The sequence below is a fragment of the Clarias gariepinus genome, chromosome 14 (genome assembly GCF_024256425.1).
Source record: "Clarias gariepinus isolate MV-2021 ecotype Netherlands chromosome 14, CGAR_prim_01v2, whole genome shotgun sequence".
Classification (NCBI taxonomy): Eukaryota; Metazoa; Chordata; class Actinopteri; order Siluriformes; family Clariidae; genus Clarias; species Clarias gariepinus.
In genome coordinates this window covers 24543481-24563668 of record NC_071113.1, presented here as the reverse complement: position 1 = coordinate 24563668, position 20188 = coordinate 24543481, and the positions used below count along the sequence as shown (strand labels likewise).

The 20188-nt window shown below is 38.3% G+C and overlaps 2 protein-coding genes across 3 annotated transcripts in view; one reads left to right on the top strand and one right to left on the bottom strand.

Moving 5' to 3' along the window:
* The window catches only part of dock1 (dedicator of cytokinesis 1), a 272932-nt gene that overhangs the window by 126582 nt on the left and 126162 nt on the right, over positions 1 to 20188 (top strand). The window lies entirely within an intron of this gene.
* Positions 4076 to 20188, bottom strand: part of LOC128540995 (inhibitory synaptic factor 2A) — a 38046-nt gene continuing 21933 nt past the window's right edge. The window contains exon 4 of the mRNA XM_053511046.1: positions 4076 to 5948. Coding sequence (XP_053367021.1) covers positions 5765 to 5948 — 184 coding nt within the window. The 3' untranslated portion in view covers positions 4076 to 5764. The remainder of the gene's footprint in view (positions 5949 to 20188) is intronic.

The window sequence follows — 20188 nt, the reverse complement described above, 5'->3', positions numbered from 1 at the left end:
AGTTACTTTAGTACGATCAACATCTCAAAGAGACGCCTTCTACGGACGTTTGTTTATAAACCCGTCTGTTACGTCTGCATCATGGCATCACGTCACGGTCTCAGTACATGCTCAAGCTTTATTAGGAATGGATCTTTATTTTGTGTTGTCTGTTTGTGCCCTGATTGAAAGTCTAAAGGCTGGATTAGTGATGCCACCAGTTATGGTAGCAAGTATGAGTAATCTTTTTTTTTTTTTTTTTTTTACTAATGATAATGAAATAAGCAGCATACTTGCTATCACTTAATCAGGGCCGCAATTGAACGTTTTCTTTAGCCTTGTTTAGCATTATAAAGTGAAATGGACCCAGTTATCTGTTTATGCACTTGCGGTGTTATAAGAGTTTCTTGAACAACAGTGCTGCATCACAATGGCTGTCCAAGCAAACTGGGACTTTTGATTGAACAGACCAACAGAACAGTTCTCCATATAATCTCCTGCTACACTAATGCACTTATTCTAGCGTTTTCCTAGTTATTGGATATAATCAAGGTAGATAGTTTTCTCAGTAAGCTGGAGCCGTGCTCAGACTTCACATCTGAAACGCTGGCCTACCAGGAACCACTCCGATCGCCCAAACATGTGGAAATTGCTTGGAGTGAGGTCAGGACTCTACGAAGAACGTGACCATAACTCCCAGCCAAGTTCCTGTAATGTGAAAGTGGGCCGTTAAATGATAATTCGGATCCTGTTTAGTTTCCAGACATTCGTATAGTATGCGCCGAAATATCATACACATGATTAGTGTATCACTGTATGCGTAATCTAAGAGGTCAAAGCGTGTGTGTATACGTTATTCATCGTATTCACCAAAACGTTGGTGATAAGTTATTCATCAATTTCCAAGGATCAGACTTTTTATGTTTATGGGAACGACTGCAATGGTCTCTTAGCCATTCCTTGTAATTCACGGATATACAATTTTAGTTTTATTTATTTATTTTTTAAATGTTTTCAATGCTTGGAGTATTCTCTAAATGTCATAATTTATCACCAGAAATTTCCTGAAGTCCTGCTTTGACTTGAACGCCCCTCGTACTTAATTTAAAAAGTACTGGAACAGACTAGTACTGAACAAAGAACATTCCTTGTCCAGGAAGCCATGTTATTATTAAAGTTACAGACTTTACCAAGCATTCCAATAAAAGTTTTTATGATCAATGTAATGACATATAATGCAGATATATATAAAAATAAATTCTTCCTTTGACCCTGTTGTCTTGATTTCGCTAACGTGACTAATGCTGTGTATAGCGGTAAACAAATCATAATTTTTTAGTAGCAGTTTGTCTAAGCGTGGGACAGCTCCTATGTGTAACCCAGTCTAGAGTCATGCTTGTCTGGTTATCTAAAATGTAAAGATTAGTTACTTATGAGCACTTGTACAGATTGGAGAGGAATAACTTTATCTGGATAGAGTTGTTATTTGTGTACATAATGTTTTTACCCCTGACAAAAGGGCGGAAAGTCTTTAAGTAGCATTTTGGCTGTGAGATATTAGATATGATGTCTAATATTGTTTGAGGTAGCGTCTTCATTTTGACTCGAAGTGTTTAAATGTGAGGTGGCTTCTTTTATAGCGTGCTTAATATTTATTGATGTGTCTAACTTAGTACTCGCTACGTGACATGGATGCTTTGATGGATCTGTGTAATTTGTGTGTGTGTGTGTGTGTGTGAGAGAGAGATGTGCTGCAGCACTGCTGTGTAAATCACCTCTCCTCAATATTCCTCCGCGTCAGTCATCCCGCTCAGATTTATGCATTTCAATTTCTCATTTGTCCTGTGCTGTGTATCAGTAGTAAATTGTAATCGCACACAAACACACAGCTCTTTAGAGAGAAGATCTGAGCTTTAAACAGTGTGTCGTGGCTCCAGAGCTTTTCATACGACTGCTTATCGTTACTAAAATAGAAATTAATAATGGATCGTACAGCTGAAATAACTAATTAATTGCAGTGGTGTGTCACTTTGTGCTCGTTGCGTTTTCATCTCTCTGAAAGCTTTGCATCCTGGGCTTCTCTTTCTTGATCACTTTCATGTTCTCCCACATGATCCCTTTAGCTTTTTTCATGTCGATCCTCACTTGAACATTGATGTTCAGAGTGGCAGCGGGAGGAGACGATAGAGTGAATGCTCTGCGCTTTTGCTTCTCTCTTCTGATCGACAACTACTGCAGGTTTCTACATCACTACAGGAAGCTGGGTTGCCTGACGCATGTCAGATGTAGTTGGGACAGATTGTACTCTGACTTTCCCGTATTATTTTATGTAGTCTTGAGGAATGGTTCTCCAGACTTCATGAAGGCCTTTTTTGGCTTTCATTTTTGGCAAGTTTTTGTCTCTCATTTTTTAGTCCAGTCCCTGTACTGTACCTGACCAGAAGAATGCGTCTTGTTTATTAAGCCACACTGTGTCCTATAATTCAATCAGACATAAAAAATACTTAAGTATGTATGTAACTTAAGGCATGAACCAGTGAAAAACAGCTGCAGATGATGATGTGGTTGAAATGGATGAGAGGGGAAATGAGGTTGCTGCTCAGGTTGTTACCTAAACAATACATTTTAAAATCTTTAAACCTGTCACAATAAACTATTTCTCCCGATTTCTTTCATTTCTTTTATTCTTTTAAATCTGCCTCATTGAATTCATCATATGAAGAAACAAGAGCGGGTGCTTAAGACATTTGCACAGTACTATAGATCATCAGAGGTTTACGCAGGATATCCTAAACTTTTAAACAAAATTCCCCTGAACCACTTTTCATGGTGTGTGGGCAGAGATGGAGACTTGCAGTATGATAAATGTACCTAAATATTTATCATAGGGGTAAATAAGGTCTTTGTGTTGTGCCGATGCTCAAGGCTGTTCGATCCTTATTGCTATAGACCTGTCCAGAAATCTTGAAACTTTTACTTAAAAAAAAAAACATTGAAAAAATTAAAACATTGTAACGAAAAAGAAATCTATTTATCGAATGGTATGGAAAAAAATTTTTTTATACAATTTAATAAAAACCTTTGTTTATTTGCTTTGATATTGTTCTTCAGATGACTTGTGTCTAATTAATTTTTTTAACAGCATTTAGTTCTCTGGATAAATTGCTGAGTTAACAGTTTATCTCATTATAGGACATTAGCTCCAAACACAGCCGAAGATACACTCCTAATTATTAACTCCTGATAACTGTATGACTTCTGGTCAGTCTGAAACTTTTAAAAGTCATTTCATCAATTTCAGGAAACGTCCAGATTGTTTAGAGGCAGTCAACTTGCTGTATGTGATCTTTTGACCCATTGATGTACAGTAGTGAATCGAACCTGATGTAAAGTGAATCGAAAAGATACCTTGTTTATGTCTTTGTTTTACCTAACTGTCCTTGGGTGTTTTTTTTTTTTTAAATCGTCCTTGTGACCTTGTGCTGATTCTCTCTCAATATCGCCATGAAGTTGCAACAGCAGGAATTAAATATTGCTGCATTTACTTAAACCTAGTGACTTGCCACTTCCGATCTTTGATTAAAAGAGTGCCAAGAGAATGCTCCATAAAGTCAAAATCCCTTCTCAGGAACTCAGGAAGGTCTCCCCAATCCTGATTTTAGCGAGTGACATAAAAAACAACATGGCTGCTCACAGCATCAGCAATAAACAAAGTAATACCTCTTACCTTTGAATAAGCGTAACTGTGTATTTGCTGTAAATCTGCAATGCTTGACTATACAGGTCACTGTCTCACAGCTATCCGGCTTGCGTGTTGCTGATCAAAGACGACTACTGACACGAAGGCATGAATCGAACCGAAAACCAAATCCTGTAATTCCGATCTCGTCGTTCCCGCTTCCTCAGTAATCCGAACGCCGGCAGAAAGACCAGGCTTTGTTCGATCCAGTCTGCAGTTTTCTCATGACATGCTCACATACTCACATTAAACCACTTCTCTGTTTATTTCTCAGATTTTATTTTGTGTATTAAATAGTTTTGATTTTAAAAACAGTATAAAATGCACAATATTGCACATAGTGAATCAATTGCACTTCTTTAAGGTACAGATATCATCTAGGTCTCTCTTTTACGCTACAGCTGAACTACTCGAATGTCAGATCCTTTGATGTACAAGATAACTGGTGAGAGAAGTGTGTTTATCTAGTCTAGTGTGAAATGTAGAGAACTCGGCATCAAACCACCTTGAAGAGTTCATTATTTAAATATGAATCGTTTTGCACTTATGAAGCACTCTGGCTGCGTCGTTTCTTCATCATGCTGTTTTTGGCTTCAAAGATGCCTTGGCCAAAATGCCCTGATGAACCGTGTTCCTGTTCCTGGAGATGCTAGTAGCCCTGATTAGATGTTCTGTTTCTTAAATTCGTTCATTTCCGTGTAAGTGTTCTACAATGCTCTAATGATGTTATGTTAGATAAATAATTTTTATTTCTTTTTTCGAAATGAAAGCACGTATTTACATTCCAGGTGTAGAAATGCACGTCTTGAGTCAAGAAAGCGTGGCTTGGCATCGTTAAGGATAAAATAATCATTTGATATTATCCTGAAATATTCTCGTTACCTTTTAGCTCAAACAAGCACACGGGCGAGCACCATCCAGCGTTGTGACACAAAGTGCCAGGTGAACCAACATGTTTAAGATCTGAGGTTGTTTCCTGCACAGTGCTCCTCAGTTCCCTGATCCTCGATGGACTTGAGGACGGGAAGATGGAATTAAAAATAGGCCAGGCTTTCCAACCTTCTGATGCATCTTTTCTTTTTCTTTTTTTTTATAGGAATAATATAATAATCCAGTAAAGGAAGATATAACGTCATACATTATGTATTAGAAAAAATCTGAATTTAATGCTTGATATTACGAATATATAAAAATATCTGGTACTTGTTTTTTTTTTTCTTCTTTTTTTTTTCCTCTCTCTTTTTAAATTAACATCACAAGAGATGTCTAGAGCTCCTGAAACATAATATAGAAATTTGATAAATAGCTGCAGATTTTTCTTTGCCTTTCCCCCCCCGCAGAATTGATGAGTGTCTTTCCATTTTGTCTAAGTGTCAGTGTAAATCCGAGTCCATGTGTTGAGTCCACTTCATCTGTAGTAGAGTCTGTAATGTCCTTGTGCTTTGTCTTATTGGTGATACTCCAGTCATGTTAAGATTCATGAGGAATAATAACTTATTAGAGTTCAGGGAAAATGTGACTTTCCTTATTATTGTTATTATTTTATTCAATTAGTTAATTATGTTTTTTATGAATGATGATGAGAGGCCAGTCAGCCATTAGTAAATAAACCTGTAGTGTGTCTGTGTGTGTGTGTGGATGTGGATGTGGATGTGGATATTGGAACTTAAGCAGATATGCTTGTGTGCAAATAAATAATAGTTTGCTTTCATATATTTCTATATACATTTAAATGTGGGAATTTGTAGCAGCTTAATTCAATCTAGTTCCTCACCTCATAGAATTGAAAATAAAGACGTTTCATACTCTGGGCCAAGATATTCTGCTTTTCCGAAACTAAACGAGCAAATCCAGTTCCCAGTATACTTCCATTTTTTAATTTGAAGCAGACTCCAGCCAGGTTCAATGTTCAGGATCCAACTTTTTTGTTTCCCCTCTCTATCTTTTTGCTTTGTGATAATATGATGAACGTGTAGAAAGACACAGAGCTGGAAAGGAGAAATATGACTGTGGAAACGTGCGCGCATGTCCTGCAGCGCGGTGCGTTCAGAGGAACCACAGTTTCCAGCGTGTGTGTTTCTTCGCCTCGGCTTTGGCCTTGCGTTTCGGCGTGGAGGTGTACGCCTCCTGTGGGTAAGGCAGCGAGGGGAAGGACGAGTCCTCCACTGAGCATAGCCTCCTCATCAGCGGCTGCAGCTTGTCCTCCTGCTGCTTGAAGTCCAGCTCCACACTGCGAGACAGAGAGGGAGATCTGTTACTGACCAGACACCATACAGGTAGTCCTCGACTTACAAACATTCGGTATACGAATGGAACGCGGTTCTATTCCCAGTTTAATCTCACATGTAATGTTAAAAAAATGGACAAGGACGTGCACCAGATACCAATATTTGCAATTATATACAATAATTTCAGTGTGTAAGTGAAATGTATAAATGAGTCGCCCTCACCGGTTTCACGATGATAGAAAATGGCTGTCCTGTAAAGCTGTCCTGATGGTAAATAATCCTAATTTCAACAACATCCTAAAATCCTTAACAAAACAGAGTTCGCAGTCCAATACAGGGGAAAACAGCTCTGGGATAAAAAAGGGTATTCGGGATTCCCCTCGCGATTTAAAAGCACAGAGACAACACTGTGAGATGAAGTACTCCATTGGCTACAAAAACATTAGTTATGTTTTTTGGCCACAGAATGGCAGTGTGGGGAAATGGGACAGATTTTGTTAGGTGGATTAGTATGCTTTACATTGTATATTTGTGTCAAAGGTGTATAAGACCCACTTTGTTGGACTTAAGAACAAATCAGACTTAGGAACACGCTCCCGGAACGAAACTCGTTCATAAGTCGGGGACTACCTGTACATAAGAGAAATTTCTGCACGTCTTTTTAACTCATCGTACACAAATGGTGTAAATGCAGTTATACTTATTTCTTTTTTGTTGATTAAAGACAGCCTAAACTTCATGATTTTAAATCATTGTGATGTATTATAAAAGCAATAAATACAACCTTGAATTAGAAGGCGTGTCCATACTTTTGACTGATACTGTACAGTATGTTAAAACTTTCTCCCACCATGGGAAAGTCTTCAGGTTGGCACTCTTTGCACGTCCCAGTTGTTATGTGACATGATAGACTGTGTTTTATGTTTTATGAACTCCGAGAGGAAGAAACCAAAATAACAACTGTGAGGGGTTGACTTTAGTGTTTATAACAGAAACTTGTATTTTTGGCATTTCTCAGCATTAAATGTGACTGTAAATGGCTTTAAAGTTAAAAATTGCTTCGGCATCGCAGGAGTAAAACACTTCAGGGGACACCGTTATTTGTTTGGGTTGAGACACATCACACTACCGACATCACCAATTGTTTTCCAGTAACCTCACAGCCCATCAACTTGTAGTGAAAGTGGTGATTAAGTCAGCTTGAATGGAAATGAATCGCTGCTAGGCGTGATTTCATTCTTCCTGTTCTGTTCCTTTCCACATTCAGACGGCTATTATGTTTTGCACCGAGGGAGTTTATATATATATTTTTTTTACATTCCTTTAAATTTCCTTGGTTTCACGCCGCTGTACAAGTGAACTTTTGACTCGAGTGGGTGAGACCGATACTATTAGTTGTGCTCCATGTTCACACACAGATAAAGCACTTGCATGCATATTTAGAAGTGACACCAGGGCCACTACTGACCTGCTTGTCTCTGCGTATGTGCTTTGGGTCTAATAAATTCTGTCAGCTCTGTTGCTGGTAAAGCGGTTCTCCTGAGGAAGCTGTGCTGCTGTGTGTGTGTGTGTGTGTGTGTGTGTGTGTGTGCGCACGCACAGGTGTGTGTTTTCTTTTACATCACACTCCGTTGAGTAACACCAGGACCAGTCTAGTCCTTGTATTCCCACATACATGTCCCTACCTGTTTCAGTGAAGCCTTAGTGTTGTCAGTGAGCGCACAAACACACACTCACACTTACATGCCTCTTGGTGTTTAAGCCGAACTGTACAGTATGAGTGCACTCGCGCGTAGGGACAAGTCTTGTATCCGCGAACGTAATGTGCGCCGCTTCTCGCTAAACAAGGCGTTTCTGGCTTCTAGCACATGGTCAGATGTATGTTTCTAGCAGATGGTACTTAAAAGGACATTTTACTAACTCAAGGCCATATGTTTTTTTATTTTTTGTATAAATCCTTTGATGCTATTCCTAATTTAGGCACCGTTATTTGTATTTTTTGTGGTCCATTTTAAAGCATTATACCAGACTTCCTTTTTAAATTTCTAATTGTTTTGCTTTAAATAAAGAACAAGAGCACGCCGGATCTTTTTCTTTGCCCGTCTAACAATGCTTTTATGAATCATTGAGTGTAAGAGGCACTCTGCACTCAGCATGTCTAATGAGAGCACTAGGGGAGCATGCATCACACCGCAGCTTGTTATATACTTGCTTTGTAGCTGAATGTCCTGAAATAAAGTTTATATAAAAGGTCACTCGAGTGCAGCTCGGACACCGCGTCAGTGAGGTCTGGTGTAACTGAATAGACTAATGGAGAGGGGAAAAAAACAACAACATTTTATCGTAAGTGTGAATGTATTGTAGCATCTTCAACCTCCTCAATGGGAAATGCACACAGTACAGACTGTCTATCTCTCTATCTGTTTATTTATCTTATCTCATAAAGGTCTTTAAAAAAAGTTTTGTAAATAGAAAACAGTATATTTTAACAGCTTGTACATATGGTAACACTAACACAAGCTATCTCGTGGCTGCGTGTTTTTTGGTTTGGTATATACAGTAATTATGTTTATTTACTGTGATTATATCTGGATTCAGGATAATCAGATGTTGTGTAGTATACTGTAGCCATAAATAGGATTGGTCAATAACATTACCAACCCTGATCTCCTGGTTGTAATGCATCATGTGCTTCTCTGCGGATCTAAATAATTGTAGCCTTTTACGATCAACTAATTACAGAGGCCATTAGTGCAGTACCGATAAATATTTGAGTAATGGTGAAAGGCTGTGCTCCCCCCCCCCCTTTTTTGGGGGGTCGGCGTGAAGCAGCTTCCCACGCGTTCTGTCCGCCTTTCTTCCGTCTCAGTATAGCGGCGCTCATCTTCCTAAGAGTAAGCTGCCTCTGTCTGTAATGTGATGCATCAGTGATTGGGGCTGATTGCAGGACAGGCTTCGGAATCTACATTAGGGACGCACCAATGACCTTTTTTTTTTCGCCCCAGACCGACGATGAGTTCCATACTGATACCAGAATAAATTACACTGTTTCCCACATTGCCATTATTTACATAAAGCGACATTTGATCTCGTTAGGGGGATGTTGGCCAGTATTTATTTGGCACCTAAAAAAAATGTATAAAAAAAAAAAACTTAAATTATTGACAGACTTTATGTAAATTTGTAAATGTGTGTATGTATTATCCGTAATAAAGTGCAGGCCTTCGCGATAAAAGAATTGCACAGGTCCATGTTGCGATTTGGTTGATTATAATGAATGGCGCAGCACTAGTCAAGCGCATTATTCTGGTGTACTGTATGTTTTCCTGACTTGCTTAGTGGTCATGAATAGTCCCCACACTTGGCTTAATAGGTCATGTTTATGCTAATGAGTTCATTATCAATGAAGCAGATTAGCTAACTGTGTTCATTATCTATAACCGAAAAGGTATGAAATGGTGAAATAGCACTTAAGTGATATACTAACATTTGCTTGATTGGTTGAATCATTAAACTACAGATTATTACTATTATAGTGGTTATAGTAATTTAATAATAACAATAAGGTGAGATTCCTTTTGCAATACGAATTTTCACCTTAAGAACTCGTTTTAGGAACGGATTAAATTTGTATGTAAAGTAACTCTGCATTTCCATGTCTGTAGTATTGATGTTGATTTGTTTTTACAAAAAATACTCCATGTCTTACTATAGAAGTTAATTTAAGGTTAAATGTATAGAATATGGTTGAACCTTGTGCTCACACAGTGTTACTCAAGTCGTGGAAGTAGCAGTGATGTTTAAAAAATGAAATCCTTTTGAAAAGATTAAGAAAAGTTTAAATAAGAATAAGAAAAAAGGGACCAAGCAGGAACAAATAGCAATTGTACAAAGTCCGAAAAGTTGTTTATTTATATATTATTATTATTTTTTTAATCTTGTACACACAAGTTATCTCACTTTCTAACCACAAGGCATATTAACTGCTCAGATCGAGCAATGAAAGCCTTTATGTTCCAAATATGCTTTGGAAATCATTAATGTGTTAATGTAAATGATAATAACACAGCTGTTTTTATGCAAAAACCTGGCATACTTTTAAACTTAAGTAGATGAATAACAAAATAACTTGTACCCACAAGATGAAAACTTGTGTGCACAAGATTAAAAAAATAAAACCCACCTTTTGGGACTTTGGGGGCTCTGTACGATTGATGTCTCCATGCTGCTGAGAGGGTACAAGTGCAAGTCATATTCTTCACTTTCTGACAGCACCTTTAGGTGAACAGTACCAAAAAGCCTTTTAACACCATATACCCAAAATCCCTTTCCAATATATTTCATAAGACGAGCAATTCAGAAGTGGCTGGGTTTATTTTAGACTTCTCTCTCCCAGGGTGATTTCCCAACTGAAGAATAAAATCTTTTTTTTTTTTTTTCCTTTTTTTTCTTTTCTGGAGTTTGAGGTTCGGTGAATTTGTTATGATTACAAAAATTGAAATAGCATTTTGGAAGAAGGGTTCAAGAGAACAGCACAGTGTGGAAAAAATACGCTGACCACGCTGTATGAACTCATTAGCTACGAACAACCTGAGATATTATAATAACTCTGGCAACCTGACAAACGCTGGAGGGAATGCTTGCATAGAAACATGTCGACAGAGTTGGAGAGGAAAAAAAAATATGGAGATGCATCCGATCTATCGAGCACTCGGGAGATCGTGGCATGTATTAGTCAGGCCTTTTCTCACAGGCCGAAGGCAATGGTGCTATTAACAAATTAATCACAGCACAGACCCTTGTAATTATGCTCTTATCAATCCATTCATACTTGCTAGCACAGAGAGAGTGAGTGAGAGAACAGAACGAGCAAATCACTGATTATCTGCATGAGACTGGAGTGGGTGTGAGGAGCCTTGGCTTTAAGCGGCCTGCAGAATTCTACAGTGTAACTGATGATTATAGCTGTTTATCTCCGTGTGACTGTCTTTCTCCCAAGACTCCAATCCTTCATGGTTCCCGTCAGCTGTAGACGGGAGGAGTTGTTTCTTCACATCAAACGCCTATCTCATTTCTTCACATCCATCAGAGACTGTGGCGAATTGACATACTACATTAGTCATATCATTAGCGTTTCCAGATCACTGCATGTTTTTAAAACGACACAACCTGTGCAAGTCTGCACCTACACCCTTTAAGTAAAGAAGAAAACGCAGCAGGGCCATGCCAGTGTAGGAGTATCATCACAGGCAGTGAGGGTTCAACCCCTGATTGTAACGCCCTGTTATGCAAGATTCAAGATTAGTCTCCAAAGTGAGCGCAGAAATGAAGCAGGAACCAAAACAACAAACAGGAAAAATTACTTCATTTAGGATTTCAACTGTTATGACCTCATACAAGAATATCCCCTCTCCTGGCTAGTTGTTCCCTGATGTTACGAAACACTGAAACTGTGATTTAGGAAAAGGATTGAAAAAAAAAACAAAAAACATAATTATTCAATTACTAGTCTTGAGAAGTTGTTCTCCAGGCTTTGTGAAGGACTGTTTTGACTTTTTTCCCCCCCATGTTTTTGTTTATTAAGCCACACAGTGACCTATGAACCATTTAAAGCATTAAAAAAAAAGCATCTATTTTCAAAAGTTAGGTCACCCCCCCCCCCCAATGTCTTAAGCAAAATAATTTTTCTTAGCTAATCTTAGTACAGTGGAACCTTGGATTACGAGCAACTAAATCCCGACAGATAACTGTTTCCGTTTGTGCACGCAGGCACTCTGGGTGTGTGTGTATGTACAGTACGTGTGTATGAAGCTAAATTAAGGAGCCCCCCCCCCCCCCCCCCCCCTTCTCATTTTACATACTCTTCCTCCACTCTTTTTACACACACACACACACACAGAATGGAAGCACTTTACCTTTAAAAAGAATCACAACATATCAGTGTTTCTGTGTAAAATTTATTAACAACTTTTGCTCGTCCTGCGAAACGCTCGCAAACTTTTACTCGCAATCCAAGGTCCAATGTCTTGGGCAACTACAACTTTAGACGAACAACATCTTCTAACTTTTTTCAGTATGCCATTTTTGATTTAAGAAAAATTAAGGCAAAAAGAAAACCGGGGCAATACTGAGTCCTTCTTACAGTTTCCACAGGATTTAAGGGTGTAATTTAATTCTTTAATTTAGCCCATACAAATTGTTTCAATTTAATGTGAAGAAATAAGGAAAAGCCTGAGACTTTTGCAGAGTAGTGTAAGTTAACTTGTTAAAGTAATAGGGACCTTAAATGGGACCTTTTAAAAAAAAAACAAGAAACTGCAAAGCAAAAACTCCTGTTTTTTAAATTGAATCTGTTTATGTGGTAGCATTTAAACCATATGAATCGCTGTAACTCTTTAAAATTGATGAATTGAAGTTGGAAAGAGAGTATTGGTCTCAACCTTGCATCTGGAACAATTATCAGAATTACCAGGGTTTAATGCAAGCTTCGAACATGCAGGCAACCAAAAACAAAATAATGAGATAGTATGGAGATAAAGAAATAATATAAAGAAAGCATAACCCTGGCATTACAAGCTAGAAAGAAAGCAACAAGCAATCCTGTTTGCATGCTTGTTAGAACAGATGAAATATGTGCTTATCCGTTTCAGTGCATTCCATTTATCATTTTTTACGTAGTTAGATAATATAGCAGGTGGCACAGTGGCGTAGTGATTAGCACTGTGGACTTGCATCTCCAGAGTTGAGGGTTCGGTTCTCATCTCTCATGTTTGAAGTTTGCATGTTCGGTGTCATTAGTAGGTTTCCCCTTGGTACTCTGGTTTTCTCACCAATCCAAAGACATGCACATTAGGCTAACGGTGTTCCCAGATTGGCAGTGGTGTGTGAGTGAGCGAGTGAGTATGTGTGCTTGTGTGTCCTGCGATCAATTGGCACCAACCCGATTGGCAGTCCCCTGACGTCTCAAGATCCTGAACAGGATAAGCGGTGTAGAGAATGAGTAAGTGTGTGAGAGATGATATAACAAGATTATTAAATCTTGATCTCTTCAAAGTTCTTTATCCTGTTTGAAAACCCTTAAAGCTTGTATCTTTTTAATTTTATTCAGTAAAAAAAAAAATCCTTTCAATCACATTGACGTAGCCATTTGAAGACTAACGTGAATTCATTAAACAAGTGGATTAAAGTGTGTCCTCTACTTGAATGAAAACCTCCTTTGTTGAATAAGATCGAAGCGTCTTTATAGATCTCTGTAATCATTTGCTTTGCAAAAAGGTTGCACTATTTTCAGAACAATTTTGGGCCGAGTGTACATTCAAAGCATTTAAGCCATTATGTTTTGGCAGCATTACCATTTGGTTGTCCATCCTTGCACACGTGAAAAACATTATCATTAATAGATGCCAAATCAGTCTCCTGGGTGTCCTACTGATGATATCACACAATATTCACAATCTAAATCTAGCATCATATTAGTCGTGCCATGAGACAGGAAGACTTGACCTGGACTTATTGACTTTGTCACAACAGTAGGCTATTTCTGCTGGCGTTCAGATTTCGAATTTCGAGTGTACTTTCTGGGGAAAAGAAATTTGACAAGCATACTGATATTCTTGTATGTATATACACCCTATGTTGGATTGGAACGCTGTCCAGGGTGTACCCCGCCCCGGGCCCTATGTCTCCTGGGATAGGCTCCAGGCCCCCTGTGACCCTGTACACAGGATAAAGTGCCATAGATGATGAGTGAGCGAGTGATACTAATATTCTTTTGGATTTTAGTTACAGCTGTATGATGCAGCTTAGATGACACTATTACAATTCAACAGTAAGACTAGTAGAGTGTCGATCCCGAAGAACTGATTAAGCTCCATTACAGGGGCTAACAACCCATGCTTATGGCAGCGCAGAACCTTAAAGGCAAGAACATCACTACTACTGAATGTGAGCTTTTGAGTAGAATTGCATACCTTAATGAGAAAAACTCCAAGATGTGAAAGTGAAGTACAGAGTCAGATCATTGCAAATCTCTCCAGCATCAGTGTTGGACTGAGCCAAAGGCAAACCCTACTTGTTTTTAAATAGACATACAAAAAAATGTCAGCCACACATATCCTGTACAGTATTTCTTTAGATCATGACTTCCACATCCTCACAAATAAATCCAGTGATTCTGAATGTGCAACACTGCTGTACAGTACACGAAATCTCTAAACATTGACTCTCTGGAGTCTTTCAGCGACTTGCATGTGAACTGACTCATCGTTTTCAGTTCCATGTTCAGAACCAGTCAAAAATTTGGTCGAACCTTCTGAGTCAATTATTTTTTACATTCTAGAGGAATACTGGAGATTTCAAAACTATAAAATATCACATTGCATTATATGATTAAGTAACAACAGCAATGGTCAGTTGTTATTTTAAGACATGAAGGTCAGCTGTCCTGGAACAGTATTGTCAAGTGCATTTGCTGACCATCATGATGAAACTGACCATCCTAGGAAAGCAAGACCAAAAGTTTATTTTGAGTTACTAGCCTCAAAAGCCACCAATTAACAAACAGCGCCTCAGATTAAAGCCGTTATGAAGGATTTACGGAGCATAAGTAGCAGACCCATCTCAATATCAACTGTTCAAAGGAGATTAGTGAATATTTTCAGATGTTTTCATCATTGTTTCACCTTGTAGAAAGAAATAATCAGAAAGGGGGATTGCATTTTATGCATAATATTGATTGAACAAGCAAAAAGCATTTTGCTAGAAAGTTCATGAGACAAAAGTTTTGACGTTTTCTGTTTTTTTCTGACTTCCTGTTATCCTGTGTTTTCTATCTTATTTGGAAACGGTCTCTACGGAGCCACGAAGCAGGTGTGACCAAGAAAGAGCTGATATTTCATCCGGCCTCTATTTTATTATCCTAAATCTTGAATGATTTTTTAACGTCCATCTCCAGAAATCATCTAATGGCAGATAAGCTCAGACTCAGAACGTGACAGCTCACAGCACTGAGTATCAGCTGAGAAATACTCTGTGTTGGTGACACTAGTGTCTGGGACCCCTCTCAGTGTTTCACACCCACAACTGTTGTCAGAAGAAAAGAGCAGCACACGTTTAGCTTTTTCTAAGCTGCTAATTAAACAGAGAAGACTTTTGATCCGCGCTTGGATCCTCTCTTATTCCCTCTGTGAGGGTTACAGAACAGCGGAGGACAGCTTGCTTTCACATAGCGTGAGGAAAGCAGTAATGGGTTTCGTTAGTCATGATGTACGATCGTGCCATGTAGAGATATGAAATGTAAATATGTACAGTAGGCTACTTTCACAAGCATCGATAAATGTTTTGTATGCTTGCCTCAGATCAGATGGAAAAACTCCCAGTGAAGCTGTGACTCATACAGTAGGTAGATGGTCGATTCAGATTGATTTAAAGCATTGTGATTTTAATTCGATTTAATTCAGCAGCACTAATGTTAACTGTATGTTTTGTTTTAAACATCCGACAGTAAACATTATCGTTATTGATTCATATAGAAATACACAACACCCACAAATCGAATTGATCCAACAGTCGTTTCACATATGTTTCACAGCTCTGGCAAGTAGGTGGCGCTATTGCACTAACTGTGTATAAACTCAAAAGAACTGTATACCATACTCTTGCAAAACACAAGTATTTGGAGAATACGGACGCAACTTGTATTTTCTGCAACAGCTGTGCTATAGTTAAGGAGTTCTTCTGTTTGATGTTGTGAAAAGACAATTTAACATTTTAAATATTAAATTCAAATATTAAAATGTGTATCAAAAGTATAAAACACTTCAGAATAGAAAACTGACCAACGAAAAATTCATTGAATTGGAGAATTGATTAACTTGCACAGGTCTTATTTCCAGTTGGACCTTTTCTCATTCATGTTGCATGACCACTAACCAGATCTGTACGGTTACTGATGGAGAACAAAATAGAAAAGTGACGGTTCAAAAGTCTTTTATACAACGGCAGAAGATGAGAGATGTGAACTTGGCCTTTTTAATATGGTAGATATATATATATATTTTATATAAAATGATTTAAACATTAATCCTTTTTACACTACTTTCGAAAATATCTTAGTGAAGTGTGTATACTCTTAAATGAGGAAATATAATTACATAATAACAAAGGAATTATACAGCTCTCATCTATTTCTGCAAATAGTTATTTCACGCTGTAATCACCATAATCACACATGAGCAAATTGGGAAAATTTGCCTGAAAAAGTTTATTTAAGAAAAAAAAAAAAAAAGAGAAAACGGATTAGCACTCACATTGCCCATGTATTGACTTTGTATCACTCACTTATTCATCCTCTATACCACTTTATCCTGTATTTAGGGCTGTGGGGACCTGGAGCCTATTCCAGGAGACTTAGGGCACAAGGCAGGGTACAACCTGGACAAGGTGCCAATCTATCTCGGGGCACACACACATACACACACACACACTCATTCACACATTACAGGCAATTTGGGAACGCCAATTAGTCTTTGACTTTAAAGAAATGTTTTATTTTATTATTCTTTTGTTTTAGTATTTGAAAAAAAGTAAACAAAACATATCTATGTTTATGAAAAGTAGAACTAATGACTCCTTAGTAATTATTTTTAGATTAAAAACACTGCATGTTGATATTAGTATGGTATGCCCCTAAATATACAGTCCTGAAACTCGCGCATCTCACATGTGCATATGCATTTGCTGATGGAGCAAAGCTCGAGCCGTACGTGTTCCCAGTAGTGAAAAGGAAGTTGTGTTGTGCAGTCGTTTGAAATCGGTCTCTCGACGGGGAAAAAAGTTGTTATAGTTAAGTATTACTTCCTCTCACAGATAAGAGGTCGTGAATGGGGACCGAGTTTGAAAAAGGTGGCAGAACAATTCCTCCCCGTACCCGTCCCTTCTTACACTGCCTGATACCCACTTGTGTGGAATGTTAAAGTAGAGTGTGTTCAACTGTGAAGATCCGACAAGAACTGTGCCTGCATTACACGAGCAAATCGTCTCCTGCAGCAAGCTTTGTTCTGTGAATCCGGGTTGAGAATCTGCGTGACGACATGAAAACTGTCTACAGCGAACAAGTTGTATACATGTGTGCATTTTTGTTTATAGTGACAATAATATTAAAATTAAACACAACTAAGCGCTAAAGAAGAATAACCATTATTAGAAGGCCGTTAGGAAGTTCCTCTTTATCACCTACAGTAAGAAACAGAAGGACTGGAGGTACAGTATAATCCATCCAGAGAGCTCCATACCAATAATGACAATTTCTTTATTTCCAAATGACTCAAATGCTTTTAGAAAACAGCTAAAGACACAAAGTCTTGTAATGAAACTTTTGTTAGCTATGTCTCCCCAAGCATCTTTCATGAAATCATTGTTTAGGAAAACGTCTCCATGTCAAGGACATTTGGCTGTACTGTTGTTTTGCACTGCGCTATGAGCAGTTTCAATTTAAGCAGGTTGATTTTTATAGATTGAACTGTTTTGTAAGAGATCTTCCCATCTTTCTTTCTGTCTCACACACACACAATAAAAAAAAAAAGATCTTATTTCTATCAGCTTCATTCTGGTTTCCATGGTAACCAGGTGGTTCTGTCAAAAGCAGGGTTATCTCTTGTGCGGTGAACGTCTCTCCCTTTTCCTCTCTCTTTCTCTCTCTCTCTCGCTCACACACACACACACACACACACACACGCGCGCGCACACGCACTGTGCTCTTCTCAGTGTCAGGTTTCCAGAGTGATGTAACGCTGGTGGTCACCATCCCTTTAATGCCAGTCTAATGGAATTTTCAAGTGTGTGTGAAGTTATATGCTGTAATGAGCATTTTCGCAGGAACCGTGTTCTCTCTGAAGCTTCTCTTTCAAGCGAAGCACAAAGATTACATGATCAGTTAGTCTCTAGCGTAGTATTTAGAAGTGGAACTGGGTAGCAAGCAACACACCTCAGTTTTCCTACATATCAAACATCATGCCTGTAATGCAGTCATACATACTGTAAGATGCTCAAAGTAAAACCGCTTTCAGTTTGTGATTATTCCTTTCTAAAATGAGGAGAAGATGAGTTTGGAGCCGGTTTTGGCTGGGTAAATGAGGACACCGTTCATGCCACATCTTCAAAGACTGCTTTATGTAATATGGATACAGGAAGCTGTAATGCATGCACTATTTTATCATCCCTTTTTTTGCCTTTGCAATGATAGAACTCCTATAACTCATTTTTAACTTGATCTTATCCAGGGTAAGCTTATTTCTAGCAGTGACAGAATTTTGTTGTTTGCTGTTTTGAGTTGCGTTAAATGAGCTGGAGAGAACATGGCAGTCGTAGCTCAGTGACTAAGTTGAGTCTTTGAGGAAGACTTAACCACTTAAGCTGTAACTTTGGATAAAGCATCAGTCAATGACGCAAATGTAAACCTCACATTATGCATTAAAAGACCGCTAATCTTAATTTAGAACTGAATAATAACAGTATCGGACAGTATGAAGCTGGTTGATCTAAAGACTTTCTGCAAAGCGGTCACATCCTTAACTTTTCACCATTACGTTTAACAATCATCATTTACGGTCTTATCCAGAGCGACTTACATTTAATTTAATTTTTTTTTACGTCTGAGCAATTGACGGTTTAGGGCCTTGCTCAAGGGCCCAACAGTGGAAACTTGGTGGTGCTGCGGTTTAAATCTGGGATCTTCTGATCAGTAGTCCAATGCCTTCACCACTGATCTACCCCTGTTTTTTTATTTATTTATTTTTATTTTTTAAAAGAAAAACACTTCGAAGCCTTTCCTTTGCTGGAAAACACACTGTGGCTGTTACAAAGCACTGACGGTAGATACTTTTTCCAAAAAAATAAAAAATATCAACAATTTTCAGTACTGCCTGCTTTACATATTCCAAATTACTAAAACATTACCCATCACTACTAGAGCTTCAAATCGCAGAAAAAACTGTAGATTCAACTCACTTAAATTTTTGGGCATTGGAATTTTTTTATTTTGTATTCGATTCAGTAGCATTAATGGTTAATATTTCATCAAGGTTTTAAATTATTGAAAACTTTACCACTAGTAAAGTGTCTTTAGTCTCAAAAGAGATTAACGTCAGTGTTGACTTTAGCTTGTTGTCCTTTATTATTAACTTATTTTATTTGTCAGATTTGTGCAACAGCACTCCATTCCATGTGATCTTGCTGAAGGGAAACGCCAACTAGCTTGTGGTGTTGATTGATTAAACGTCATGTCTCATACAAAGCGATAATCTTTTTTTTCCCCCTCTGCCAAATTTTTTTGCTCCACACTGCAGTCCAGTAAATGGAGGTATTGTACCAAATGGCCTCAATCTCAAAAGAAAAAGAAGCGATAATCTCTCCAAATACAAAATATAGACGCTGCTAGTTTAGAATTTTTGCACATGTATTTTTAACTTTAGTTTTAGAGCATTTGATGTTTTTAAATAATTGTTAGTTAAAAACTGATCGACCAACAAAAGAACAATTAAAAGGCATTGCACGGATTACATCGCGAAGCTCCAAATATATTACTAGAGTCGCTGTTATAAAACTGAAGCGACACCTTCTGACCAATCGATTTACGAATTGAACGACTCCGCACCAGAAGTACTGAACATCCATCCCGCAACGTAACCCCGCCTGATTCACTCTCGTCTCACATTTTGAGTTTGATCATCCCCTTGGCAGACGGTCTCATCCTCTGAAATAATTCGTAACACGATGATCTTTCCACAAAGATGCCATGGCTCACAGCTGGATGAATAAAACATTCACACTGAAACCCTCCATCATGGCCGCGCGCTCTCTTTGTGCTGCTGCCCGGAGGATTCCTAGATTAGGAAGAACGAAATGAGCAGGTGAAGAGAATCACGTCATTCTCCTCTTGTTCCTCCTTCTCATCCTCATCTCCCGTCTTTAATAATCTGCTCGTCCGGGTCGATATGATGCACGGCACGTTAGTTTATTGAGCTCATGGAGAGCTGGAGAGACGAGATGAGATGTGGAGGTTGAAGATGGATGATGGGACGGGGACTCGGAGGTGATCACATGACTGAGATGGCTGAACATCTCAGGGCTGATGTGGTTATGTGTTTTTCTGTTTTACTTAATTAGCCACACACATACAGTACGCACAAACACACACACACGTGCATTGTTATGATAGGGAGTACAGTTAAGAATGCTTCAGCTG